This window comes from Tyto alba, unplaced genomic scaffold, assembly GCF_018691265.1.
Source record: "Tyto alba isolate M040663 unplaced genomic scaffold, T.alba_DEE_v4.0 Super-Scaffold_12, whole genome shotgun sequence".
NCBI classification, from domain to species: Eukaryota; Metazoa; Chordata; class Aves; order Strigiformes; family Tytonidae; genus Tyto; species Tyto alba.
Window position 1 is genome coordinate 4,765,665 of NW_024881274.1, and position 24,197 is coordinate 4,789,861.

Sequence of the window (24,197 nt, forward strand, 5' to 3'; positions counted from 1 at the left end):
TTTTTTTGCTATCGTACTCTGGAGCCCGAGTGGCAAAGAATAGCTTTTATCTCTATTCCCCTATGATGGTTATTAAAGGCAAAGCGAGCACATCAGCATCTTTCTTTTTAAAAAAAAAAAAATTAAAAAATCCGCTCCCTCCCCCCCTTTCCGGACCCCCCCCTAATATTTCAGGAGCAAATCTAGGAAGGGATATTAGCCCTAGCTCTGCCCGTTTGGTGGCTTTTCGAAACTCCTGACGTTTTGCAACATTGCATAAACATAAAACAATCCATCCTTGATATGGAATGCAAGGGCGGATGACAGCGCAGCGCAGCCCCCTCGGCTTCGATTGATTTACGCCGAGACTGACGCTTTATCAGGCACACGAAAAAAGTTTGACCAATCATTTTGCTGGGAGCTCACAACACAGCAGCCCAACTGTACTTTGTTGGCTGGGAAGTTGGAGAAGGGGGTAGAGTGCAAATCTAGATCTGTCCTATATATTTTTTTCCCTTCATTGAACCGTGCTTTGTATGATGTCTGAGAATGTCCATTTCTGGGACTCTTAGCAATTATTATGTCGACTCTATTATAAGTCATGAAAGTGAAGACTCGCCTTCAGCTAAATTTTCATCTGGGCAATACACCAGTTCCAGGCAAGCTGGGCACAATGAACATCTAGAATTCCCCTCCTGTAGTTTTCAGCCAAAACCTCCAGTTTTCAGCGCCTCCTGGACTCCTTTGAATCCACATTCTTCTGGTACCCTTCCTGCCGTCTACCATCCATATATTCAACATCAAAGCGTCCCATCTGATAGCAGGTATCTACGGAGCTGGCTGGATCCAGTACCCAGAGCAGAAAACCTCCCCGGGCAGGGATCTGTTAAGGCAGAGCCGCTGCTGGGCCGTCCCGGGGATGTCCATAAACAGGGAACACAGGAGTACAATTTAGAAACTTCTGCTGCAAGGGAAGGGATCGTTTCCAATCAAAGGCCCAGCTTCGAGGACAATAAAGTTTGTGAAGGAAGCGAAGACAAAGACAGGACAGATCAAAGTAAGTTATAAAAGTGAGGAAGTAAACAGTATAAAAGCTGGAGGAGGTGCAATAAAAGGGGACAATGCTGCGTAAAGTTTAAAATCAGGGCTTAAAGAAAAGTCTCAGCTTGCTGATGCCAACCTAAGGGGAGAGGTGGGGAGGGGAGAGGGGTGGCATTGTCTCTGCCGGTAAATAAAAATAAAAATAAAAATGAGCGTCGTCTCTGAGCTTAAACAGAGTCCAGAGAGGACAAAAGCTGGAGCGAGTCATCCTCTTTCCTACAGAGCGCTGGCTCCGGCAGCAGAGACCACTTTAGTAAGCGGGAGTAAATCTGTGCGGGTGCGGGCGGTGGGGACGGGGATGGACGGGGGGAGCCAGTAAATGTCGGGGAGAAGGGTAGGGAAAGGGGAGCGGAGGGTGAAGGTCGGGGGAGAAGAAGAGGAAGGGGGGAAAGAGGAGAAATTACGGAGGAAAAGTTCACGTGGGGGGAAGTAAACAGCAGCGGGGGCTTTTCCGCGCCCGCCGTGCCGGTGTACGCGGCAGATGCGGGGACCGGCTCGCTCCTCTCGGGCTTCCGTGGTGGTGTCTTTGTTTGGTTCCTAGTGCTTGTTTGTTTGGTCTTTTTAATTGTTTGTTTATTAAATGCAACGGTTCAGGGTATGAATATTTCAAAGCCACACTCCTTCCTTATTAAAAAAAAAAAAAAAAAAAAAAAGGAGGGAGGGGGGGGGTGCTTCCAACTTAATTAGCTTTTATTTGTAATGTAGCCAGATTGAGAAAACAAACTTCAGCATGTGCTTTTTCTGCGAGCTGTTTTGTCTTTTTTCCCCTGAAGTATAGAAAAAAAAATCATTCGCCTTGAAAATATCTAATAGTACTATCAATAATGCTATTAATAATTCAATTATTATTAATAATAATTATTATAGTGATGATAATAATAATAATGCAATGGCGTTTAAGTAAAACAGAATCAGTATCTTCACCTCCTGCCGACCCGGTTGGTACCTGGTTTCCATCTGAAAGGTAAACCGGAGCCAAAGCCCGAGCAGGAGGCACAGAGAGAAACTTGGCTTCACCCCCACAGTAAATATTTTGCCGTGAAATCCAAAGTTTTCCAAACTGGCAGAGGAGCAGCCCCCGCCGAAGGTATAACTCCTCGGAGCCTGTGCAGGACTCACTGACACAGTCATTTTTTTCCCCTTGAATTAACTTCTATTTTACGCGCCCCCCCCCACCCCCCCCGCAACGTGGAACAGCAACAGAGATTGCCATTGCAGCCATACGATTAAAAATACAGTATATTCTCGCCCCTCATGATTTCCTCCGCTCCTTGTGCAGGATGTTATGGTGACTTTTTTTTTTTTTTTTTTTCCTATCATTTAACTTGCGCACAGACACACGGGCACACACACACACTCACACACACACAACAAGAAAGTCCTATTCTATTGTACTGGGCAGAGATCCAGAACAAACTGCAACCGTGAGGTGAATGATTTGAGAGAATTAAATATCCAGGTTCTGTGCTCAATGTCCCTGAAATTGAATATATAAAAATCTTGTCCAAGAAAATGTTATTAAGTTATAAGTAAGTGCAGGGACCCGCGCTAAGAGGATGCTGTGTGGTTTCTATGGCATGTGGTTACGACGCATATTTTGTTTTAAATAATAGTTTAATTTGGGCTGATGTTGAGAGTCTGCCAGGGCTGGAAGACGGAGCTGTTTTGCAGCAAGTACTCCCACCAATTTCCCTGACTCTTTCAATTTTTGAAAGTATTTCTTCATAATGAATCTCTGCCCTGTGTATGGCACAGGGATCTGTTAATTTATTTGCTGGATTTTAAAGAAAAGATGTGCCAGAGCCTCTTCCCATTCACTTTCCTGTTTAGGGATTTGTGTATAGTGAATAGATAAAGCAACACTGGCATTTAAAATATCTTATATTTTAATGATCCAAAACATGACCAAAAAATAAAACCAAAGAGAATAAAAATCTGTTATGAAGCAGAGTCCTCCATTGCCATTAAAGGATGGGTAGCAGGATTAACAGTATCAATTATTAACAGCTTTCTTCCTCTTTAATATTTAATTCTGCATATTAGATCAAGTCAATTACATTAAGGAAATAGCCGTGCAAATTTGTAAGAGGCAGTACTTACAGGGGAAGATTAACCGGATTATTTTTTAAAAATATTCAATATATTTCATTTTACGTAGAGGAAACGTTCTGATGGCTCACGCGTGTGTGTATGTATATATTTATAATGGTCCATTTAATTGGTGTAAAGGTTTATGGCTTCAGTCATAATTTCAGAGGAGGCAAAGGAAATAAAATAGAAATACGTGGTCTGTCTATAACCCTTCATTTTACTCTTTCCCGCCTCTCAATTGCCCAACGGTCAGATAATATTTGCATGTGATTAGTAAATGTTCTGTTATTTACCCTGAACCCACCTCACCTTTGGGTGCGACCGTCACCACCACCGTGTCTGTGGAGGTGGTTTCTGCTCCTAAAATGTTGTTTTCTCCCCCCACCACACCCCGTGAGCAGACTAATTCCTGAAATGCCCTTTCTCCAAAAGATTCCCACGTAACTTCTCCCACACGCGAGGGTGACGGGCAGCCTGTTATTTATTTTTGGCTGCATTTGTAGCCCTGCAAATGTCCGTGTCTCTGGGTAACACTGTCCAGATCTCCGGCAGCAGAGTTCATCCAGCCCTCAGAGGATGTTTATTGTATCAAGACCGTTTCTTGCCACATAGCAAAAAATAGGCAGGATTTATGAAATGTTTCGCCAGACCTCCTCTCTCTGCTCTTTTCCTGCTCGATATGTCTGTAGGAGTAAATCTGCAGACACGTGGGAAAACATGTCTGAAATATATATATATATATATATAATTTTTGATTGGTTTAGTTGTATATAGCATGCGTAACGTGCAGATGGGCATTATGCAAATCTATAAGTGCATGTGGGTGTTTACCTGGCATAGATGGACCTGGGAAAAAGTGGGGGGAGCTCTGCTCACGGCACGTGTGCTCCCAAACATGTGTGTGCGCAGACACGTGTGTGCAGGCATGTATGTTCCAGGACACGCGTGTGCACGCAGCCGTGGGTGTGCACAGACACAAGTCTGTGCGTACAACCAACACAGACCCGCGGGTCCGCGGGTCTCAGCTCTCCTCCCCCCCACCCCACGCGGGAGGGATGGGGTGTGGGGTGCGTGTGCAGTGGTATTCGGGGATCAGCCCCCACCCCAGCTGCGCAGCCTGTGCTCGCCCTGAGGAGCCCGTGTGATTTTTCGTGGGGCCTCTGCTGCTCGCTCCTACGGCAGGGAGCATTTTTCACCCGGGCGTGCATATGCGTATGTATAATCTTAATATTTGATGGCATGATTAAAACCTTCTGAGAAACACTCAAGCTGCATCGTATTGATCTTGCTGCTTTTCTTTCAGCCAACCCAGCTGCCAGCTGGCTGCACGCCCGTTCCTCCAGGAAAAAACGATGCCCTTACACCAAATACCAGACCCTGGAACTAGAGAAGGAGTTTTTATTCAATATGTACCTGACGAGGGACCGTAGACACGAAGTGGCCAGACTCCTCAACCTGAGTGAGAGACAAGTCAAAATCTGGTTTCAGAACCGAAGGATGAAAATGAAGAAAATGAACAAGGAACAGGGCAAAGAATGAAAAACCAGAAAAGCAGCATCCCCCACCCCCTCCCCCCCCAGCTCCCCGCCTCCGCGGCCGCGCACCCCCACTGTAGTGCTGCCAAATCCCCCAAACACGAGGGGGAAACCTCCCCGTTTCCCATCTCCACCTTTGCATGCGAGATGTTGCTTATTATTCTTTTTTTACCCTCTTAGTATTGCCACATAGGAGGCGACTTAGCCAAAACTGCAGCTCCTTTTTGGGGACACATGCTGGGTTTTGTTTCTGTTCTCTTGTTTTCTTTCCCTATTTTTTTTCCTTTCTCTTTTCTTCTCCCTACAGTGTAACATAGACACAGGCTTCTGTCTGAGCAGCAGCTTTCTCTGCTTGCATTTTCTCCATGGAAAGCAAGACGGCAAACACAACCGGCCACAAACAACCCCGGCCCAAGCCCCCACCAAACCTCGCTGTCTTTCTTTATCCACGTAAGGACAATGATTGTCTATAACATTCACAACACCCCGGCGCGCACACACACACACACACTCACCCACTCACACTCACACGTTGAGGTGGCCAAGGAACCAGACGATTTAATTAAACTCCTGCAAGACAGACACATTCGTAAGACTCGCGTTTAATTGCACCCAACAAATCATTTTCAATTCGCCAACTTTATACCGGGGTAGTCGGTTAATGACAGCCCAACTCCCAACTGCGCCGGGTTTCTTCCCTCCCCCTCCTCGTTTTTTTGTTTTTTTTTTTTTTTTTTTTGGTTTGTCTTATTATGCGGGATTTTTATTTGAATCGTGCCATGGCAGATATGTGACTTTGACCTGAAAGTTTAGTAGGATCTCTACAGGCAAACCTCCTCATCTGGTAGTTTTATACTGGGTCACTTGGAAGAGGAGAAAAGACGGGGAGGGAGGCGAGAGAGTGTGTGGGGGGCACTCTCAGAGCCGCATTGTAAATTATTTAGGAGAAAAAGGGGCGGAAGAACCCCTGCCAACTTATTCCTAACTTTTAGAGAAGAGGAAGAATGGGATTTTCTAGTTAAAAAACTACCTTAGTAGAACTATAAGGGAGGGGAAGGTTGTGTTCTTAGTGCTAGCATATTTATAATTTATTGTGAATTGACTTTTCCTAAAGCAGTAGGCTGTTGCAGAGATAAAGTGCCAACCCTAGCCTGAGTGTTTTTCTTACCCCTCCTGTTCGCTGAGATGCTCTCAATACTTGAATGTCGGTGGGGTTTTGTTGGGGTGGGGTTGGCTTTTTGGGTTTATTTGGTTGGGTTTTGGTTGTCTTTTTTTTTTTTTTTTTTTTTTTTTTTTTCCGCCTGAAGCGAGCTCCCGGCATGTTTTCCCATTGCCACCCGCTTTCCAGTGGGGCCAGTGCCACGCCGGGGCCGGGGCCCCGCCGCCTCCCCGGGGAAGGAGCCTCGTCCCGTGGGTGGCACCGGGGGATGCGGCGGCTCCGCGCTACGCCCCCCCCATCCCCATCCCCATCCCCATCCCCATCCTCATCCTCATCCTCAGCCCGAGGAAGCGTTTAGAGTAACAAATATAGACCTTGCTGCTCTCATGGCATGCCGGCCGGAGCTGATTTCTCATCTGACAGATGCGCTGGAGGTTTCTCCAACCCGCCCGTGCGGGACTGGTTTCCCTTTATCTCTGTAAGACTTAACTTTGTTTTGGGAAGGGGGGGGGTTGGGGGGGGGGGGGGGGGGGGGGCCGGGGGGGTTTAGTACCAGTTGATTATATGGTGGGTATTGTAAAATGTGTTTGTGGTTGTGTTTCTGTGAATGTTGAAGCTCGTTTTCTGTTTCTACTGTGGCTTTTTAAGTATGCGAAGAGTTCTGCAGTTGATAGTGGATGGAAAATATCGAAATAAACCTCTCTCGTTTTCTTCGTGTGCAAATTTGTATATTTAGCTGCCAGGAGGCTTTCTAGGAACAAGGCGAGTGTAAGGTGGCTTGTTTTAATAGGGTGGGGGAAAAAAATAGAGAAAAGAAATGTATTCCTGCTGTATATCTGAACGAACCATTGCAAACCTGATTTCAGAAGCGACTAACTCGTGTATCCTTAGCGTCAGGTTTTGTGAGACCACTTTTATCTGCTGAACAGCGATTGCTCTGGGAAGGAGAGATAGGCAGATTTGCGTTTTTGGAAAGTGTTCCTGCTTTTCTCCCCCCTCCCCACCATGATCCAGAGATAAGAATCAAGTAGCTGCGCCTCGGTGCACTGAAATTTCCACCACTTCATTTCCTCTTGAAAGGGGTCAAAAAAAAAAATCTTCCACTCACAAGAAACCAGACCGTAGGTGTTTAAGACCATTCCTCAGAAAGTTTATTGTTTTTTCAGATTTTTTTTTTTTTTTTTAATGCCTAGACTTTCTCACGTAAAACTTTCCATCGTGAAGTAGATCCTTGGGGGCTTCAAAATTTAACTGTTCTGTTGCCGGAGAGAGATAAATGTAACCAAACTTCACCCTGTGTCAAAGCCCCTAAACTCCTTCCACGAAACTCAGTTAAGAAAAGCAGTTTCGCAGACATTTTGAGTTGGGGAAAAAAAGTTGGTGGCAGCAGGATCATTTCTCTAAATCCGGATTTATGTAAAGTAAAAAAAAAAAAAAAAAAAATAAGTGGGTTGAAAATGGTGATTTAGCTGTGTTTAAGCTGGGCAGTCAAATTTTTCAGTTTTGTTGGATTCTTCTCAAGAATGGATGAAATTTCAATCTGTTTCATGTGAATTGGTGTATTTCTCATATCTCGAACTGAGTATGGACTTGCCTAAATCCTCATTACTATATTTTTCAGACGCGTATCTGTGACTTAATTGGTGCTTGCAACCCATCGGCCACTCGGATTTAGAAACGTTTTTCACTTTCCTTAGTATTGTGGTAAAGAGCGGATATTTTTAAGACGACAATATAAGGTTCTTTTTAAATAGAATTTAAAATGTTAGTTCATTTTATTAGGAAATATGCTTACTTAAAAAATGTTGGAAAAATTGTCTTCTGTAGCATCAGCCCGGATGTATTTTCCAGAGATGTTTAATGCTCCAGAATAAAAATCGATTTTAGAACAACAGCACCTATATGTCATTGTGTTATACTGCTTCATCTAAAATTTCAGAAATATTTTCATTGTGTTTTCCTGCGTTCTTTAGTGGCTCGTTAAATGTATTATAAGAATCAATTTTTACTTAAGTTAAAAAAAAAATGTCCAGAGACAAATGGAAATAATTCCTCTTCGGTGTAGCAAGTGCTTACTTGGTCCCAGGCAAACTTGCTGCGTTTCGAAATACTTTTTATTTTAAAATTGGGGATCGTTAATCTCTGGTTACATTTACCGGTGGCTGCTTGTTTGTTTGTTTGTTTATTTGTTTGTTTTTGAGGGTTTAATCTTTGTATTCCCGCATCAGCCTTAGGGGACCAGAAGTAAAAGTGAAGAGAAGACTGGCTTTATTTGACTTTCTTTGGTTTATTCCTCTACCACCCAAGGAAAACTTTGCTAAAGAAAAATTAAAAACCCAAAACAAACAGTGGGAAACCCCACCCCACTTTCTCTGCTTGGCATCACCTCGGATTTGACACGCGGTTCCTTTTTCCAAGGGCTCAATGAGCGGTTCCTATAATTCCGTCTCTAAATTCGTTTGACATTTTATTGCTCATGAAGAAATACAAGCGCTTGAAAAGTGTTTCTATCTCTATATTTTAAAAAAAAACAAACAAACCCCAAGACCTGCTCAGCCCTGCAGGAAGCAGGTAGGGAGAAATATAACCAAGAATCTCTTTCCACTAATTTTTAACATAATGGGCGCTCTAAAGGGCAATATTTCACTTCTTAAAAAAATCCTTTCTTTGGGGCAGCTCTGAAAAGAAAACAAAAGAAGAAGAAAGATATTTGGAGCTTACTGAGGGAAGAGAGAGAAAGGGAAGTAACTTGTCATAAAAAAAAAAAGGAAAATTCAGTGCAGTGTGCTGCAATAAAAGAATATGACCGCTATAAAACTTTATAGGGTATAAATTTCTGAAGGTTAAGGAACTAAACGGCTGTAAAGCAAACAGTGCAAGAAAACTTTCAGGAACTCCTAAATTACTACAACGACTTGGGAATGTGGGGAAACCCAACGTGTAAATGCTCTTGTTTCTGCTTCAGTCACATACAAAGTTCTCCCCCCCCCTTTTTTTTTTTTTTTTCTTAAGGGAGGGGGTAGTTAAAAAATGGGGAGGGGGGAAGAAGAGAGGGAGAGAAAAGGTGGGGAGGGACTTTTGCTAATTTATTCTTCTCTTGCAGATGCCGTGAAAATCCAGCGCTCTGGATGATTCCCTTTGTTCTTTTTTTTTTTTTTCCCTCTCTTTTTTTTTTTTTTTTTTTTTTCTTTAAAGCAATTCCAGGCTGCCAGAACGCTGAGCCATGCACACAACAACAACAACACACACACACACACACACACAGGCCCCCCCCCCACTCACACACTCCAACTTCTGGCGAGACGTCTGGGCTTGGGAAGCTCTTTATCGGTTTACAGCCCCGGCCTTCCCCCTCCAGAGCAGAATGACCAATTGTTTAGTCTCGGAATTTGAAACAATAGTGGTTTTCAAAAGCAAACCCATTTTGCCTCTTTTATTGCCAGGGAGATCTTCCCGCGCTCAAAACTTCAGCGCTGCGGGGCGAGGAGGAACAGCTCCATTTTCTTTTTTCTCCCTTTTTTTTCCTCCCCTCGCTTTTGGCTGTTTTTATTTCCCCAGGTCGGAGCGGGACCCCCCCCTTTGCGCCCCCCCCGCCCCGCTCTGCGCCCCCCGGCGCAGGCTGCAGCTCCGCGACGCGCCGCGAGGTGGCGCCCTTGCTCCACGCTAGACGCGCGTCTCCCGCGCTCGGCCGCGGGGCTCCGCGTAACACCTTGATTTCATTAGAGGCAGCAACTGGGCTGTTTGCCGGCGAGCATGAATAATCCCGAGGCATAAAATATAGGGTTAATTATAGCCATTTTGCCGATTTTATAGGTTACATCTATTTTTCCCTGCGAGGGTAAATTATGTGAGGTTTAGGGGAAAAAAAAAAAAAAAAAAAGAGTTAATCTGGAGGCTCTGCTGGGATGCGGTGAGGGGTGGGACACACATCTATTTTAAATGTTCATTTAAAGAGGAGAAAAAAACATCGGGTTTTGTCTTCTGCTAGTTCGGGTGGCGGTGAGAGGACAGCTTCATTATCTCCAAACCCGAGATTTACGTTTGCAGGACTGGAAAAGAGAGTGGGTCCAAGATTTCGGGGAGAAAGGCACACACAGAATCAAGACGTTTTTCCCTGGCTCTTTACCTTAGCCATTAGGACGATCTGCTCTTTCTTGGCTCTTTATTTTATGTGTTTTAGGTTCATAGCCACCGCCGGAAAAAAAAACAAAAAAAACAGTATATGCTTTTTAGAAGTTGAACCGGTCATTTTTGGTATAGATGCTCCGTCTTTTGATGATGTTACTGCTCTTCGCCCAAGATCTTTGCTTAATATGTTTGGAAATATTTTTAAATGCTTCAAAATAGTAAATTAATCCAAAACGTTATTAACTTGCCACGTTTTGTGAGATATATAAATACTCTACTGACGCAGTAGCAGCAAAAATGTAAACTTTTAACTCCATTAGTTCACTTTTATTTTGACCTTTGTTTCTTCAAAATTACAAGACGACAATTATTCAGACGTTTTAGTCCTTCAGCTACAGATTCAGCTACAAATAACATAGAAAGGAATGGTGGCAATAATTTCAATATAGGTTTTCTTTCAAATTGTTATAAACAGGGATTTTCTGAATAAATGTTTCTCTGAAGTCACACCAGAAAATACATCCGTTCCCCGATAAGCAGCATTCAGGGGCAGAATGTAACAAATTGAACCGATACACACAACAGAACAGGATGCGGTCTGTTGTTTTAAGAGGCAAAGTTTAGGCATCTCAAGACCCTGTTTAAATGCTATAAAATGGAATACAAATGTAAACAGAAAGAGATGGGGGAAATAAAGAAAAATCCTGTCCTTGTGCTTTCAGTAAAATGCAGAGTAATGAAAAGTTGAGGTTTACCTAGGGAAGGGTTTGGGGTTCTTTTTTTTTTTTTTTTTTTTCCTTGTGAATTCCTAATAAATCTTTCCTCCACTGGGTATTTATAAATTATCTTCTCTCTCAGACACACACGCGCATGCACACACACACATCCCCACTTGTTTTTTCTTATAATAGAAACATTTTCCTTTCATCAGGAATCTGAGTACAGTATAGGAATGATTTAAGATCCGCCACTGATTTCTGGTGCATTGGTGAGTTACCATCACATCATGACCATAAAATTCTGCTGCACTTGATAAAAGTGTTAACTTCCAAGAACAACTTCACTCTCGCCTTCTTGGGGTCTTGAACGGGAATTCCTGCTATTTTGTACTTCACAAACTTCAATAGATGGGAGTACGCCTGTAAATACACATAGAATAAAATAGCTTATTTTCTAAAAATACTTCAGTCGATTTTTTTTTTTTTCTTGAAAATTCTAGCATCAAGCATCCCCACGCCAGGCTGCAAATCTCTATTTACTTCTGTGCACAATTTCTGGGGTTTTACGTTCAAAGATGAAACCAAAATCTGCTCAATCGACAATAAAAGTGTTGAGAAAAATAAAATGTTAACTTGTCTTTTAGGGGGGAAAAAGCCTTAATTATACCACTGCAAGTACTCCAACAACAATAATTACTTGAAAAGGCTCTTAGACTCGACTGAAATTATCCCTACACAAAATAAAGGAAACGTATTTACTTAAATTATTTCTCTAAGGATGGTTTTAAAGTTTTATTCCGTTACTATCTTTGTTTTCTTTCTTTCTCTTTCTTCCTCTCTGTCTTAATTCCCTGCCTACTCCCACTGCCAATTTTAATGCAAGTTTTTTTTTTTTTTTTTTTACCAAAGCCCTGGCAAGACAGACTAACCGAAACGTCGCAACTTTTTCCTCTTTTCCATGTTGTGGAGGTTGAAAATTGTCCCTCAGATCAAGGCAGGCACGAGTGAAACCGTCTTTAATTCACCTTTCTCGTGTCAAACCCGCACGGATGGGTGCAATGGGAAGCAGCAGAAATCCACACAGGGCAAATGAAAAGAAAAAAAAAAATGTGTTTAAAAGAGTGTCTTTAACTCCTATTGAAGGTTGAAGGATTGGAAAATATAGCTGGCATTGCGAGGGGCTTGGAGGGCGTCGTGGGTGTTAGGCAGGCTGGGGCAGCGCTTGGGCTGGGAGGGTTTGGTGTCGTTATTAGCTGAAATACGTCTCGGTAATATTTGCTGACTGCGATAAATGAATTTCAAAATCTACCCCCTGTGTGTTTAGATGGTGGAAAATTGCAGCGTTGGCATCTTAGGGGTAAGTTTGCTCCGTTGTTACCAAATGCCAATAAAATAGAAAGCCTCTCTCCTCTCTCCCTTACCCCATCCCCCTCTTCTTCTCAGTTTTCATTAGAAGTATCATGAAAAAAAAAAAAAAAAAAAAAAAAAAAGAAGTTACTGAGGAGGGGGTGAGGTAGGGAAGAGCCATCAGTTACTGACCATCAAGGTTCTGTTCTGGATGTGATAAGCGACACAATACTTTTAGTTCACAATCATCCCCGACCACATCTTGAACAAGTCCTCGGCGGGGGAGGAGGCAGGGAGGGGGCTGCGGGAGAGACACAAAAAGTCAATGTTATATATGAAAAACTATAATCATTTTAATTCAATATTGACACCTCAACATCTCGCTATAATGCGGACGGGTCCAATCGAAACCTCTGGTTTATAGCAGTAGAGGAACGAACTCGTAAAATCCTAACGGCTTTTATGTAGTGCGGTATAAACAACAACAACATCCCCGGCTTTATGGCGTTTTATAGTTTGTTAAACAGTTTACAGCCTTTTTTGGGGCTATTACAAATGCAATTCCCTTCATGTGATAGTTAAACCTTTATCAATAATAAGGAAATTGATCATTAAAATGTTAAATATGACTACCTCGTTTGTTTTAAAATATGTTTAGGGTAAGAAGCTGTATGATTTGATAACTTGTATTAAAATACCAATTACATTTATAGGACCTTTTAAAACTGGTAGCAATTAAATCGTGTTCTTTTACAGTTTTCCAAAGCGACCCTGACATTTAAAAAGGCTAAAACTGCCTCGTTAAAATTTTGAAATTAACGACTGCGAGCGCTTCTCTTTAATTTTCCAACACTCCCCAAAAATCAATCTTTTGGGTGGTCTAGGTATGTGATTTGTTGTGAGGCGAGCGATATCTCATTAATGTAGGTAGTTAAACATATTTAATCCGTATATTCACCCCACCTCCTTCTCCCTTCCCCTCTCGCTCCCTCTCTCTCTCTCTCTCGCTCGCTCCCTCTCCCTCTCTCGCTCCCCCTCGCTTGCTTTTCCTTCTTTATTCTCTCACACTCTTCCTTTCACAATCATGCAGTGCAGAGTCCGTGTGGAGTAAGGAGAAGCCAATAGGATGAGGTTTTGGTAATAGATGCAAATGATCATGAAAAGACACTGCAAAATATGAAACAACTCATTTGCGCTGAAGTAAATCACTGAAAACTGTTTATGAACTGGCATCTCTTCTTGGAAATGTAAAGCGAGAACTCTTTAAGTGGCGATTTTTTTTTTTTTTAGGGGTGGGGGGGAGGAAAGAATTCAATATCATGCAGGCTTAGAGTTTTGATTATATCCTCCTTTTATATTCCTGGAAATCACAAACTGTCGTTGCTTAGCATCTTAGCGCTTTCTTTTTTGCTAATAGATTCCCGTGGTCTGGTTTGGTTGGCTTTTTTTTTTTTTTTTTTTTTTTTTTATTTTCTTCCTCCTCCAAACAAATATTCTTATTTAAATTAAAATGAGCTCTTATTTTGTCAACTCACTCTTCTCCAAATACAAAACCGGGGACTCCTTGCGTCCCAATTACTATGACTGTGGGTTCGCTCAGGATCTTGGGGGCAGACCCACGGTGGTGTACGGACCCAGCACGGGGGGCACCTTCCAGCATCCGACCCAAATCCAGGAGTTTTACCACGGAGCATCCTCACTCTCCAGCTCCCCTTACCAACAGAATCCCTGCGCCGTGGCGTGCCATGGGGACCCCAGCAACTTCTATGGCTACGACCCCTTGCAAAGGCAGAGCCTCTTCAGCGCCCAGGAGTCGGACTTGGTGCAGTACACGGACTGCAAGCTTGCTGCCAGCGGCCTTGGAGAGGAGGCGGAGAGCTCGGAGCAAAGCCCTTCTCCGACCCAGCTTTTCCCCTGGATGCGACCGCAAGGTGAGGCGAGATGGAGAGGACAGCGAGGAGGCATTTCCTGAACCCAGAAAGTAGCCCTCTTGCTTTCTTTCTGCCCCTCTTGCTTGCTTGCTTTCTTTCGCTCCCTTTTTCTTCCCCAGTGACTGTATTTTACTGCTTTATGGGGGTAAACTTTTGCACTTGTAAATTGCTTTATAGTTTAATTACCCTGAAGGAGACCTTTTCTTCTGGGGGCTGAGCGAACCGGGCTTTCTGTGGAAGGAAGCGTCCTTAAAGTTTATGGCACTTTTATAGCCTCAAAAAAGCCCCTTCATTTTTGTTTTGCGTTTGATTTGGGATTTCTGTGGTGCTGCTTGGCTCTCCCCGGGCTGCAGCTCTTTTTTTTTTTTTTTTTTTTTTTTTCGGGATCCCGAAGAGCCGGACGCTGTTGTTGTTGTTGTTGTTGTTGTTGTTGTGGTTCGGGTAATAATAAGTGTGCAAGTGCAGGCTTTAGCTGGGCTGCTGGAGTGGGCTGGTGGGTCACCCCCCCCTCCCCTGCCACCATCACCCCTTTCCTTTATAACAATCTTCCCTTTTATAATATTCTACAGGAGCCTTTCCCTCTCCCTCTTTGCTTCCTGCCTTTGCTCCTGCGAGTCCTTTCTTCCTCCCCCTCCCGTGTCCGTGTGTGTGTGTGAGTGTGTGGGAGCGGGTGGGAGCCTCTGTGTGCCTATTCCCGAGCCTGGTTTATGTATCTCTCAACCTCCTTCTCTTCTTCCCCTCTTCCACCCAACCTTTGCAATTCCCCAGCAGCCGCTGGACGGAGGAGGGGGAGGCAAACCTACAGCCGCTACCAGACGCTGGAACTGGAGAAGGAATTTCTATTTAATCCCTACCTGACCCGCAAACGGAGGATCGAGGTCTCGCATGCCCTGGGATTGACAGAAAGGCAGGTCAAAATCTGGTTCCAGAACAGGAGGATGAAATGGAAAAAGGAAAACAACAAAGACAAGTTTCCCAGCAGCAAATGTGAGCAGGAAGAACTGGAAAAACAGAAAATGGAAAGAGCCCAGGAGGTGGACGAGGAAGGGGAAGCACAGAAGGCGGACAAGAAATAAAAGGATTTTTAAGGACTGAAAGGCAAGCGCTGCTGGGGTGGAAGAGCCCCTGAGCCCTACGTTAATGGCAGTTAATGTAAGGGAGGGGTGGGAAAAAAACCAACAATGCATAGAAAAGAGAAAGGAAAAAAAAAAAAAAACCTTTTATTGCTGTAAAACAATATAGCTGTAAGCACCACTTTCCTGATTATCCTTTGATACAATGAACAGTATGCAAAAGTGATCGGGAGGTCTCTCCTGCCTTTTGCCAGTTATTAACTAGTGGTAGTGTAACGCAATAGCTTATGTAAAACATGACTGTGAAATTTTCTCTCTCTCTCTGTCTTTCTCTCTGTCTCTCTCTTCTTTCCTGGGGGGTGGGTTGGTTAACATAGCTTTCAATGCTATAGGAGTTACGTGAAATTACATTTGTGCACTTTTTTTTAATTATTTTTCCACCTTTTTTGTTGTGGTTTATCTGTATGTACTGGAGGTAGCTATTGAAACAAACATCCCAACAACATGAAACTGCCTATTTATGCTATAGTTATCTCTCTCTTTCTCTCTCTCTCTTTACTTTCCTTACTTCTTTTCTTTTATTTGGTTCGGGATTTTTTTTTTTTTGTTTACAATTTTTAAATGTCTCTTCCAAAAAATAAGGGAAAAAAAAAGAAAAAAAAAAAAAGACAAGAAAAAACCCACGTTTTTCTCTCCTTTAGTTAGCATGCGCACAGTGAAGCAAGTTGTAAAGTGATCTTTAGGTTAACTGTGAAAAAGAATGTATACTGTATACGTGAATTACTTTATTGGGGGAACTAATGATATATTTTGTTGTTCTTTCATCACTTTGTTCTATTGTCTAAACCTGGAAGCGGCGGAAGAAAGTTACAATAAAGTTTACAAGCGAGAATTCCGTGACATCATTCTTTTACCCTGCTCCATTTCCTCCAGGACCACTTTGATAGAAAGGAAATAAAAGTCAATTGTGTCGGAGCTGCAGCCCTGGCCATCAAAGACTTCTTTGCCTGGAGAGATGCTGGCGGGCTGGAGCGCTGCTGGGACAGGCTGGGGCCGGGGAGCTGCTGCCTGGGAGCCTTGGGGAAGGGGGGGGGGGCCGGGGCAACTGCGATGGCTTCTGCTCTTGTTGTTGTTTCTAACAGTTCCTGGGTGGTGACAGGTTGGGAGGCTGTGTGGAAATCCTTCCTGAAGGTAAAGTGTGTTGTTTGGCTTTCCCCCCCCACCCCCCCCTTTCTCTTTCCTCCTTTCCCTCTCTCTGCTCGCCCACCCTACTGTCCCCGCAAGATGAAGCCCAGCTCTGGGTCCCCCTTCCTTTCCTCCCACATTGCGAAAAAAAAAAAAAAAAAAAAAGGAAAATAATTGTCAGTCGCACAGCTGAGCTGCTTTCTGCTCCTTCGCCTACCGAGCTGCCCTGCCATGGCAATACCGGAGTGCGGGGATGCAAACCCATCCCCTTGCAACATAACCTTGGGGAAGGAGAAACAGCACAAACCCGAGATGCATATCCACCATTGTCTGAGCTGCTTTTCCTGCCTGTAAGACTTTCTTTCTTTCTAAAACCTTCCCCCCCCTCACCCCCCCTACAAAAAAATTGAGGCAGATCACATTTTGGAAGGTGTCTCTGCTTCTCCAGCAGAAAGCAAATCAGCCAGCTGGTAAGGTTTTACTTCTAACTGTAATTGAGTCCTGCAGAACCGCTGACACGCTAAACAAGGGATCTGTACACTCTTTATTTTTCGCAACAAGAAAAGCAAATGCCAGCTCAATACGAAGCTCAAAGCCTGTGGCACTGGAATAAATTAGATATAGAGCTGAATGGCATTTGGGAAAAAAGAACCCTGAAACTATTAGGTATCAATGAGACATTTGTCTTTTTTTTTTTGGGGGGGGGGGGGGGGGGGGGGGGGGGGGGGGGAGGGGGGAGAGGGGGAGAGGGTCAAGGGGGAGGGAAGGGAATTATGTACAGTCTTGTGAAAAAGTACCTCGGAGCCGGGGAAATGGTGCGAAGGAGGGAATTTTAGACGGGATCAATAAAGGGATAAATAGAGCTCCCTTCCTTTTCCTCCAGCAGAGAGAGACCGAGAGGGAGACGCTGGTTTATCAGCAACGTGCTTTTACCCCCCCCCCCCCCCGCCCTTTTCTCTTTCTCCCTCGGTCTGAGCTGAAAACTGATTACAGGTTGCTTATCGACTCCAGCACAATTTCACCCCTTCCAGCATAGATCTTGGAGGGTTTTATATCGCATCAATTATTTATCATATTTTATAAATCCAGCAGCACTACAATTTTTTGCCCCCGAGGAGGGAGCGGGCGGCGATTGGCGCCGCCGGAGCCACGTGCCCGCGCGTCACATGGGCCGGGAGGAAAAAGGGCTCCTTTTTGGTGTAAATCTGGACTCTAATTCCGTAATATATCACGGTACCTCGTAAAACCGACACTAAAACGTCCCGACCTACAAATCACCCGGCCAAATTATGAGTTCATTGTATTATGCGAATGCTTTATTTTCTAAATATCAAGCCGCAAGTTCGGTTTTCCCATCCGGAGTCTTTCCCGAGCAAACTTCTTGCGCTTTCGCCTCCAACACCCAGCGAGCGGGGTATGGGGCCGGATCCACGCCTCCCTTCGCCGCCTCCATGCCCGGGCTCTACTCCAGTGGCAGCGCCGTGCACCCCCAGCCCCCCAGCATGTATTCCTCCGGTTACGGCCTGGAGCCCGGCTCCTTCAACATGCACTGTTCCCCTTTTGAGCAAAACCTCTCCATGATGTGCCCGGGAGATGCCTCCAAGCAGAATTGCAGCAAAACGGACCAGAGGGACTCAGATTTGCAAAGCGACAGTAACTTCCGTATCTACCCCTGGATGAGGAGCACAGGTAAGCCCCAGCCTCCCTAAAGAAAGGAGCCCCGGGGGGAGGGGGGGGGAGCGGGGGGGAGTGTAAATTATTTGATGGCGTGCGCGGGGGGTGACGGAGGGGGAGGGGAGGGGGGAATTGTCCCCAACTCCTTTCATGACGTTTCACCGAAAACGCATCTTCAAAAGAGAGAGGGAGAGAGCGAACAGCCCCCCCCCCCAGGTCCCCCCCCCCCAATCCCCGCCATAAAGCCATCCTTTTAGCTTTAAATATTTATTGGTGTTGCTGGGGCTGTGTATGTGCCATGCAAAAGGCAGTTTGTCTTTGAGGGGACAGACAGAGCTGCAGAAATAATGGCCAGCCCCTTCTTCTCCTATATTTACAGGATGGAGATTGTGCTACCCCCGTGTAGATATAGATATAGATTCTGAAAGAAACTATTTATGGGAGGTGCTTGCAAGCTTGGTTTGTTTTCTGTTACACTGCAAAACCTTCATTTGCCAGCCCCTCACCACAATGTCCCAGACACTGCAATTAAGCGTAGCGTGTTGCCATCAGAAACAGCCACACATCATTCCCGGGGCAATTAAAAGCCCCGCTCTCCAAACGGTGACACTCCGGCCGGAATCCGGATGGATGGATGGATGGATGGATGGATGGATGGATGGATGGATGGATGGATGGATGGATATAGTGGGGGGAGCACCTTTATCTGTGCCACCGCCCGAAAAACATCACCGCGGAGGGGTGCGGTGCACTCTGCGCGTTGGGGAAGGCTCTTTGGGGACCACGGGATGCTCAGCGTGGCCCTGATGGGGGGGCCAGGGGTCCTCGGGATCCTGCCGCGGCTCAGGGCTGCGCAGCTCCGCGGAAGGCCGCGCAGTGCTCCGCGGGAGCGGAGCGGGGGACACCCCACGCCGGGACACGCTGCCCCCGCACGTGTGTCTCAAGCCCAAAGCCGCTGAACGCCGGGCGGCCGCACTGCCTTCAGCCACCGCCGCGCTCCGTCTCAGGGTATTAATGTCAATTAACATTTAATAAATATCCATTTCCCTCGCGTGGGAGCGGTCCCGAGGCGTCCCGGCTCCCCGCGGGGCCGGGTTGGGCGCTGCGGGCCGGGCTCCCCCCCCGCTCAGAGCAGCTCGGCCCGTGTCCGTGTACACGCGTGGTGGTGTTTACACTCGTGTAATCCTGAGAAGGGGGGGAGAAAGGCGCTGCTGTCCCGGCTGGGAGCGGGGGGGGAGGCGGGAGCTCATTTTCCAGCCGCCCCGGCTTCGGCTCTGCCGTGCCAGACTGCAACTTGAGAGCATCCCTGGGAGTGAAACTGCCTCCGCCGCCGCGGATGGGGAGAGGGGCTCGGTAGTAAAACCTGGGGGGGCGAATGGAGTGCGGGCCAGCCTCCCTGAGAAGCAGAGGAAAAAGAAAACAGCGAAGCAGTCAATGTACAGCGGCTTATAAAGGCAGGAGTTACCCTCACACTTATTTGGTGGTCAGTTCTTTCCATTACCTGCTCCATAATTCATTCACTTTTACAGTTGATTTATCAAAGACCGAATATTTCTGCTCGTAAACACTTCATCTCTGCTTTTATCTGACTTTAGATTTAAGAAGCCCCCCCACTTGCCCCCCTTTCAGCCTGTGACGCTGCAAGGATCAACGTTAGAGAGGGTTTGGAAACAGGGCGAACGCGCGGGGACCTGCGCTCGAAAAAACCTGGATGCTCTGGGATCTGCGGAGCCTAAAACCAGAGAAACTCGACCTCGGTTGTAAAAGCGGGGTCCCCCCTCCCGTGTGTCCCCCTCCCCGTGCCTCATGCCCACTGTGCGATCGTGCTTGTGGAATTTCATCAGCGAGCAGAGATAGAGTTGTCATCCCTATTCAGCAGCAGTTTATGGCTCTCCCCTCAGAGGATTTTACAACCCACATTCCATGACCTGCACATTTTTACTTTACAGCTAGCCTGGCTATTTTGCTTTTTTTCTCCTTTTAATGACTGGATCTTTTCTTCTTTTAAAAAGAAAGAGGAATGGGGGAAAAAAACAGGGGAGAAGAAGAGGAGTCCGGTGGAATGTGTGGAGGAGAGGCCGAGGGCTGCTGTTCACCATCCCCACTGCTCTGGGAAAGAATACATTATACTATAGATATACATAGCATTTACATAGAAAATAGAGTCAGGATCACAAACACCATATTGTAGAATTATTTTCAATGAGACTTCAGGAAATGTCGGGTGGAGGGGAGAATTAGGAGCTGGGCCCTTTCCAAACTCCGCTCGCAGGCAGCTGGAGGATACTGGGGAGCCTGGAGTAAGTGTTGAGGTGCTTCTCATCTGCGCACACCCCTGCAAGATCAGCCCGGAGGGAGCAGTCCCCCGTCAGCCCCAGAAGTCACTTCTGTGCCCAGATCATGCCCTGGAACAACATAGACCATCACACACCTTCCAGGCAGGCACCCTGATGACAGCTTTAAGAGAGGACAAATAGTTGGATTTGTGTAGGTAGCAGATGCCTCTCTCGCTCTGCTCGACTGTGTTTCTGTATTTATTTCTCAACCATCCGAAATTTCAGGTGTCTAAATGAAAATTTTAAAAGCGAGAACTCAGAGCCTGAGCAGTGCTACGAGGGCAGGAAACTTCCTGAAGTTTGTTGATCACTCGGAGACACGCACAGGCACACACACAGAAGCACAAAAAAAAAAACAAAAACAAAACCAAAACCAAAAACAAAAAACAAAAAAAATAAAAGCACTGCACGCTTTTCCGAGATGAAGACAAATTAAAACTGGGGTGGTTTGGGGGCTGAGAACAGGCAGTGTGAGATGGGGAGAGCCTCGAGCAGAAGGAGCTGATCTGTCAAATAAAAAGAAGGGCTGTCTCAGGTTGTACAGCTCCTCCGAGGATTTTGTCCCCTCGTGGGACTGCAGTGGGTGGGTGCTTGATAAGGTGCCTCCAAAGACAAAAGCAAGAGAGCAAACCAAACCAGCAGCCCCCAAAAACATCTCCCCCAAGCCCCCAGCTGACTTAAATCTGCATTTGTTTCCCAGGCACCGACAGAAAACGCGGCCGCCAGACCTACACCAGGTACCAGACCCTGGAGCTGGAGAAGGAGTTCCACTACAACCGGTACCTGACGAGGAGGAGACGCATCGAGATCGCCCACGCCCTGTGTCTCACGGAGAGACAGATCAAAATCTGGTTCCAGAACAGGCGCATGAAGTGGAAAAAAGAAAATAAAACTGCCTGCTCCGGCTCCAACAGCCAGGAAAAACCAGACGCGGAGGACGACGAGGAGGAATGAAAGGGCGAGAGGTGGATGCAGGAAAGGCGGAAACCCACGCGAGAAGAAAAGAGGGGAAAAAACACACAGAAAAAGACTATATATTAAAATAGATAAATGATAAGTGCATAAATAATTAAAACCCCTAGGAATGATACATTGTGTTTCCTGACACTGAAGAAAATACTACCTATATTAAAGTCTTTTTTTTTTTTTTTTTTTTTTTGTACAATAGAATGACTATCTACCTATTAAATGTGGCTTTAGAGTCAGAATAGACACATTTTTCTATGTGAGTCTTCCTATAGTACAAGTAATTTGTAAATCTCCGTTTGTACTTCGCTGTGTACTTTTTGGTATGAAGTAACGTGGTCGTGTTTAGCACCTTTAATTTAGAAAATGTGACCTGAAAGTCTGAATGCAAATTATACTTAGCGTATATAGTCCTGTACATAATATGAATTATTATTACGCCTTCTCCCTGTAAGCTCCGTGGTTCTTTTCTCCTTGCTATGCTCTTTTGTCTGTGTATATTTTTACTTGGATTTATTTCTTCATTGTTCAAGTCTCTACGAAAAAAAGAAGAGGAATTAATATTGTGCTACATAAAATGTTGTATATCAAAGTAGCAAATTATTTAATGGCGACGCGTTGCTTTTTTATTTCCCCCCCTTGTCTGTGATTATTATTCTTCAAAATAAAAAGGAAATCTCCAGTAATCTACCATCGCATTGGGTTTCTTCCCCTTTCCTCATTAAAGTAACACACGGGCTTTTGGAATTGCTTTTTCCCGTGTAAAATAAATATACTAAAAGGCCCTTTTAGATGAATACATGCCCTGATCTATCATTCTGAACTTCTCTCCTTATCTAGCACAGCCACTCGCTTCAAAATTTTAGTACTTTTTCAACAGATTTGGCGAATATAGGAAGATATAATTGATATTCGGGGCTCTGGAAATGCAGGCTGGTCTTTCCCTCTCCCTCTGTGGCTGCGCTGGGGCTATTACTGAGGAAGGTAAGATCATAAAGGAGGAACGTAAAGAAGCCAGAATCAGCCCAAATAGTCTTTCCGCCCCTTGTTTTAATTCTCTTCCTTTTGTAACTAATTTGCAGAAAAACGATCTATTTTGCCGTGCCTATAGATTTTCTATTTATTTATTTATTTTTAGATTCCCCCTCCGTCCTTCAACTACTTTACTGCGCACTGGAACTCTTTCATTAGCACCAAATAACGCTTAGCATCAAAGCACGCATAAAATAAATTAAAGCAATTAAACGCAGGAAAAATCAACAATGCAAAACAAAAGGCGAGCAAATTTAAGTACTTGCGCGGGGGAGCATCCTCCGCCGCCCTCTCCCCCACCCGCCCCTGCCTGTTTATTTACATTGCCAGGCTGCGCAGTAAAGACGCGGATTCCTCCCGCGGAGGCTCACGTAATTTACTCCACAAATGCGTTGCGCAAGATGCACAGGGAAAAAAAAAAAAAAATGCAGCCAGCTTTGGAAAAAGGACTTGGCGATGGCAGCTTTCCACCTTCTCCCATTCCTTCCCTCTCCGTCTCTCTGCTTTTTCACCACCCACCACCACTGATGACTTCATGTCCTGAGCGAAGGCGCGCAGGGCATCCTTTAGCAGGTTTTAGAGAAAATAAGATGACACGTCAAGCATCTGCGTGCCTACGTCTATAATACAGATTTGCAGTATATGCCGCATATACTAATTATGGGAAGCCCATTATTAAAGGCAGCAGCTATTATGGCTTTTGCACACTGAAATTCCCACTTGAAGGGAAGGAGAAAAGAGGGGGAAATCTTCCTTTTCCATGGTTAAATCTCTTGGTGCAATCTCTTTGCAGGAGCTCTCCGTGCATAGCAAGGATGGGGGGAAAAAATGAAAAAAAAAATTAAAAAAAGAAGCGATTCCAGAAATTTCCCCCCCTCCCCCCAGCCCTGGACCGCAGTGGCCCGGCTGGCTGCCCCCCCCCAGCACGGGGCTCTGCGGTCCAGGGGCAAGCAGGAATTGAGGATAATTCCATTTAAAAAAAAAAAAAAAAAAAAAAAAAAGGCAAAACAAGTCACACCGATGCTTTAATGTATTAAAGCCAGGGCAGCGGTTTACCGGCGGGGTGACCCACCTTGCCGGAGCATCCCCCCCCATCCCTCCGCGCTATAGCGGGGGCCGCGGGGGGACCGGGCGGGGTCCCGGCGGATCCTTGGGGGGGTTTGGACGTGGGGAGCCGGGCAGACACGAACCCCTCCGTCTCGGCTCTGCCCAGGGCATGGGCACCCCGGCCACGCTTTTAGTGCCTTTATTTGCCTTTTTTTTTCTTCCCCCCCCCCCCCCCCCCCGAAATCTGCTAATTGCCCCTTTCAGCAGAAAGGATCCCAATCGTGTAAAAGAAAGACATTAAAAATCCCACCCGAACCCCACTGTTTTACTGTGTCTTTCCCCATTTAAAAGCCAACCCCAAGCTCTTTATTCTGGGGGGGCTATTATTGTTCTTAGCTTAACGTGTGAGGCGTTATTCGATTATTTCTTTCCCACACCCCCCCACATGCAACCAAGGAGGGGGGGGGAAAATCCCTGAACCCCCTTTCATATTCTTTTATTTTTGTTTTAAAAAAAAGATGGCGGCTAAGAAAAAGACTGCTGTTAAACCGGTCATGAAGAAATGCAATAAATTCCTTGTTGTTTTATGAAAATTTACAACTTTGTGATAGAACTTTATGAGTGGCTGGGTTCTGGGATTGGCCAGAGCCGGTCATGTGGACTGCTAACCGTGAACATGAACTTTTTATTATTTCCCATGTGGTTATATTGCACCATTCTTCTGTCCGCTGCACCTTGGGTCGGATCAGTGTCCTCTATAGGGCTCTCGCCTCTTTACATTTTTTTACTTTTGTGTATAAGCTCGATAGGGCTAAAACAGGGGAGAGGGGAGGGGGGGACGCCTATACACACATCCACACGCACACATAGACACCCACCTCCGCACACACACAT

At 45.4% G+C, this 24,197-nt stretch overlaps 3 protein-coding genes across 6 annotated transcripts; all 3 read left to right on the top strand.

Moving 5' to 3' along the window:
- The first annotated feature begins 408 nt into the window (after positions 1-408).
- Positions 409-7,762, top strand: HOXB9 (homeobox B9). Its single transcript, XM_032985030.2, has 2 exons — positions 409-1,036; positions 4,475-7,762. Exons 1-2 carry the CDS (start codon positions 529-531, stop codon positions 4,708-4,710), a joined length of 744 nt encoding a protein of 247 aa, XP_032840921.1. The 5' UTR covers positions 409-528; the 3' UTR covers positions 4,711-7,762.
- Positions 7,763-13,267: 5,505 nt separating this feature from the next.
- HOXB8 (homeobox B8) lies at positions 13,268-15,183 on the top strand. 2 transcript variants are annotated; one of them, XM_009973236.3, is made up of 2 exons: positions 13,268-13,990; positions 14,759-15,183. In XM_009973236.3, exons 1-2 carry the CDS (start codon positions 13,570-13,572, stop codon positions 15,064-15,066), a joined length of 729 nt encoding a protein of 242 aa, XP_009971538.1. In that variant the 5' UTR covers positions 13,268-13,569; the 3' UTR covers positions 15,067-15,183. The 2 variants fall into 2 exon arrangements, with proteins under 2 accessions (XP_009971538.1, XP_009971539.1); XM_009973237.3 differs by having other exon boundaries at positions 14,762-15,183.
- Positions 15,184-16,079: 896 nt separating this feature from the next.
- HOXB7 (homeobox B7) lies at positions 16,080-21,417 on the top strand. Of its 3 annotated transcripts, none has more exons than XM_032985028.2 (3): positions 16,080-16,254; positions 17,655-17,937; positions 20,959-21,417. In XM_032985028.2, the coding sequence occupies exons 1-3, from the start codon at positions 16,174-16,176 to the stop codon at positions 21,210-21,212; spliced, it is 618 nt and encodes a 205-aa protein (XP_032840919.1). In that variant the 5' UTR covers positions 16,080-16,173; the 3' UTR covers positions 21,213-21,417. The 3 variants fall into 3 exon arrangements, with proteins under 3 accessions (XP_032840919.1, XP_032840920.1, XP_032840917.1); XM_032985029.2 differs by lacking the exon at positions 16,080-16,254 and adding an exon at positions 16,275-16,914; XM_032985026.2 differs by lacking the exon at positions 16,080-16,254 and having other exon boundaries at positions 17,012-17,937.
- Positions 21,418-24,197: the final 2,780 nt, after the last annotated feature.

What these genes read in the sequence shown, in the direction of transcription:
- HOXB7 (XM_032985026.2), top strand. Translation starts at nt 17,538, where the DNA reads ATGAGTTCATTGTATTATGCGAATGCTTTATTTTCTAAATATCAAGCC. An exon ending in CCCCTGGATGAGGAGCACAG is followed by an intron (nt 17,938 to 20,958) that starts GTAAGCCCCAGC and finishes TTTGTTTCCCAG; the next exon opens with GCACCGACAGAAAACGCGGC.
- HOXB8 (XM_009973236.3), top strand. Translation starts at nt 13,570, where the DNA reads ATGAGCTCTTATTTTGTCAACTCACTCTTCTCCAAATACAAAACCGGG. An exon ending in CCCCTGGATGCGACCGCAAG is followed by an intron (nt 13,991 to 14,758) that starts GTGAGGCGAGAT and finishes GCAATTCCCCAG; the next exon opens with CAGCCGCTGGACGGAGGAGG.
- HOXB9 (XM_032985030.2), top strand. Translation starts at nt 529, where the DNA reads ATGTCCATTTCTGGGACTCTTAGCAATTATTATGTCGACTCTATTATA. An exon ending in CAAAGACAGGACAGATCAAA is followed by an intron (nt 1,037 to 4,474) that starts GTAAGTTATAAA and finishes CTTTTCTTTCAG; the next exon opens with CCAACCCAGCTGCCAGCTGG.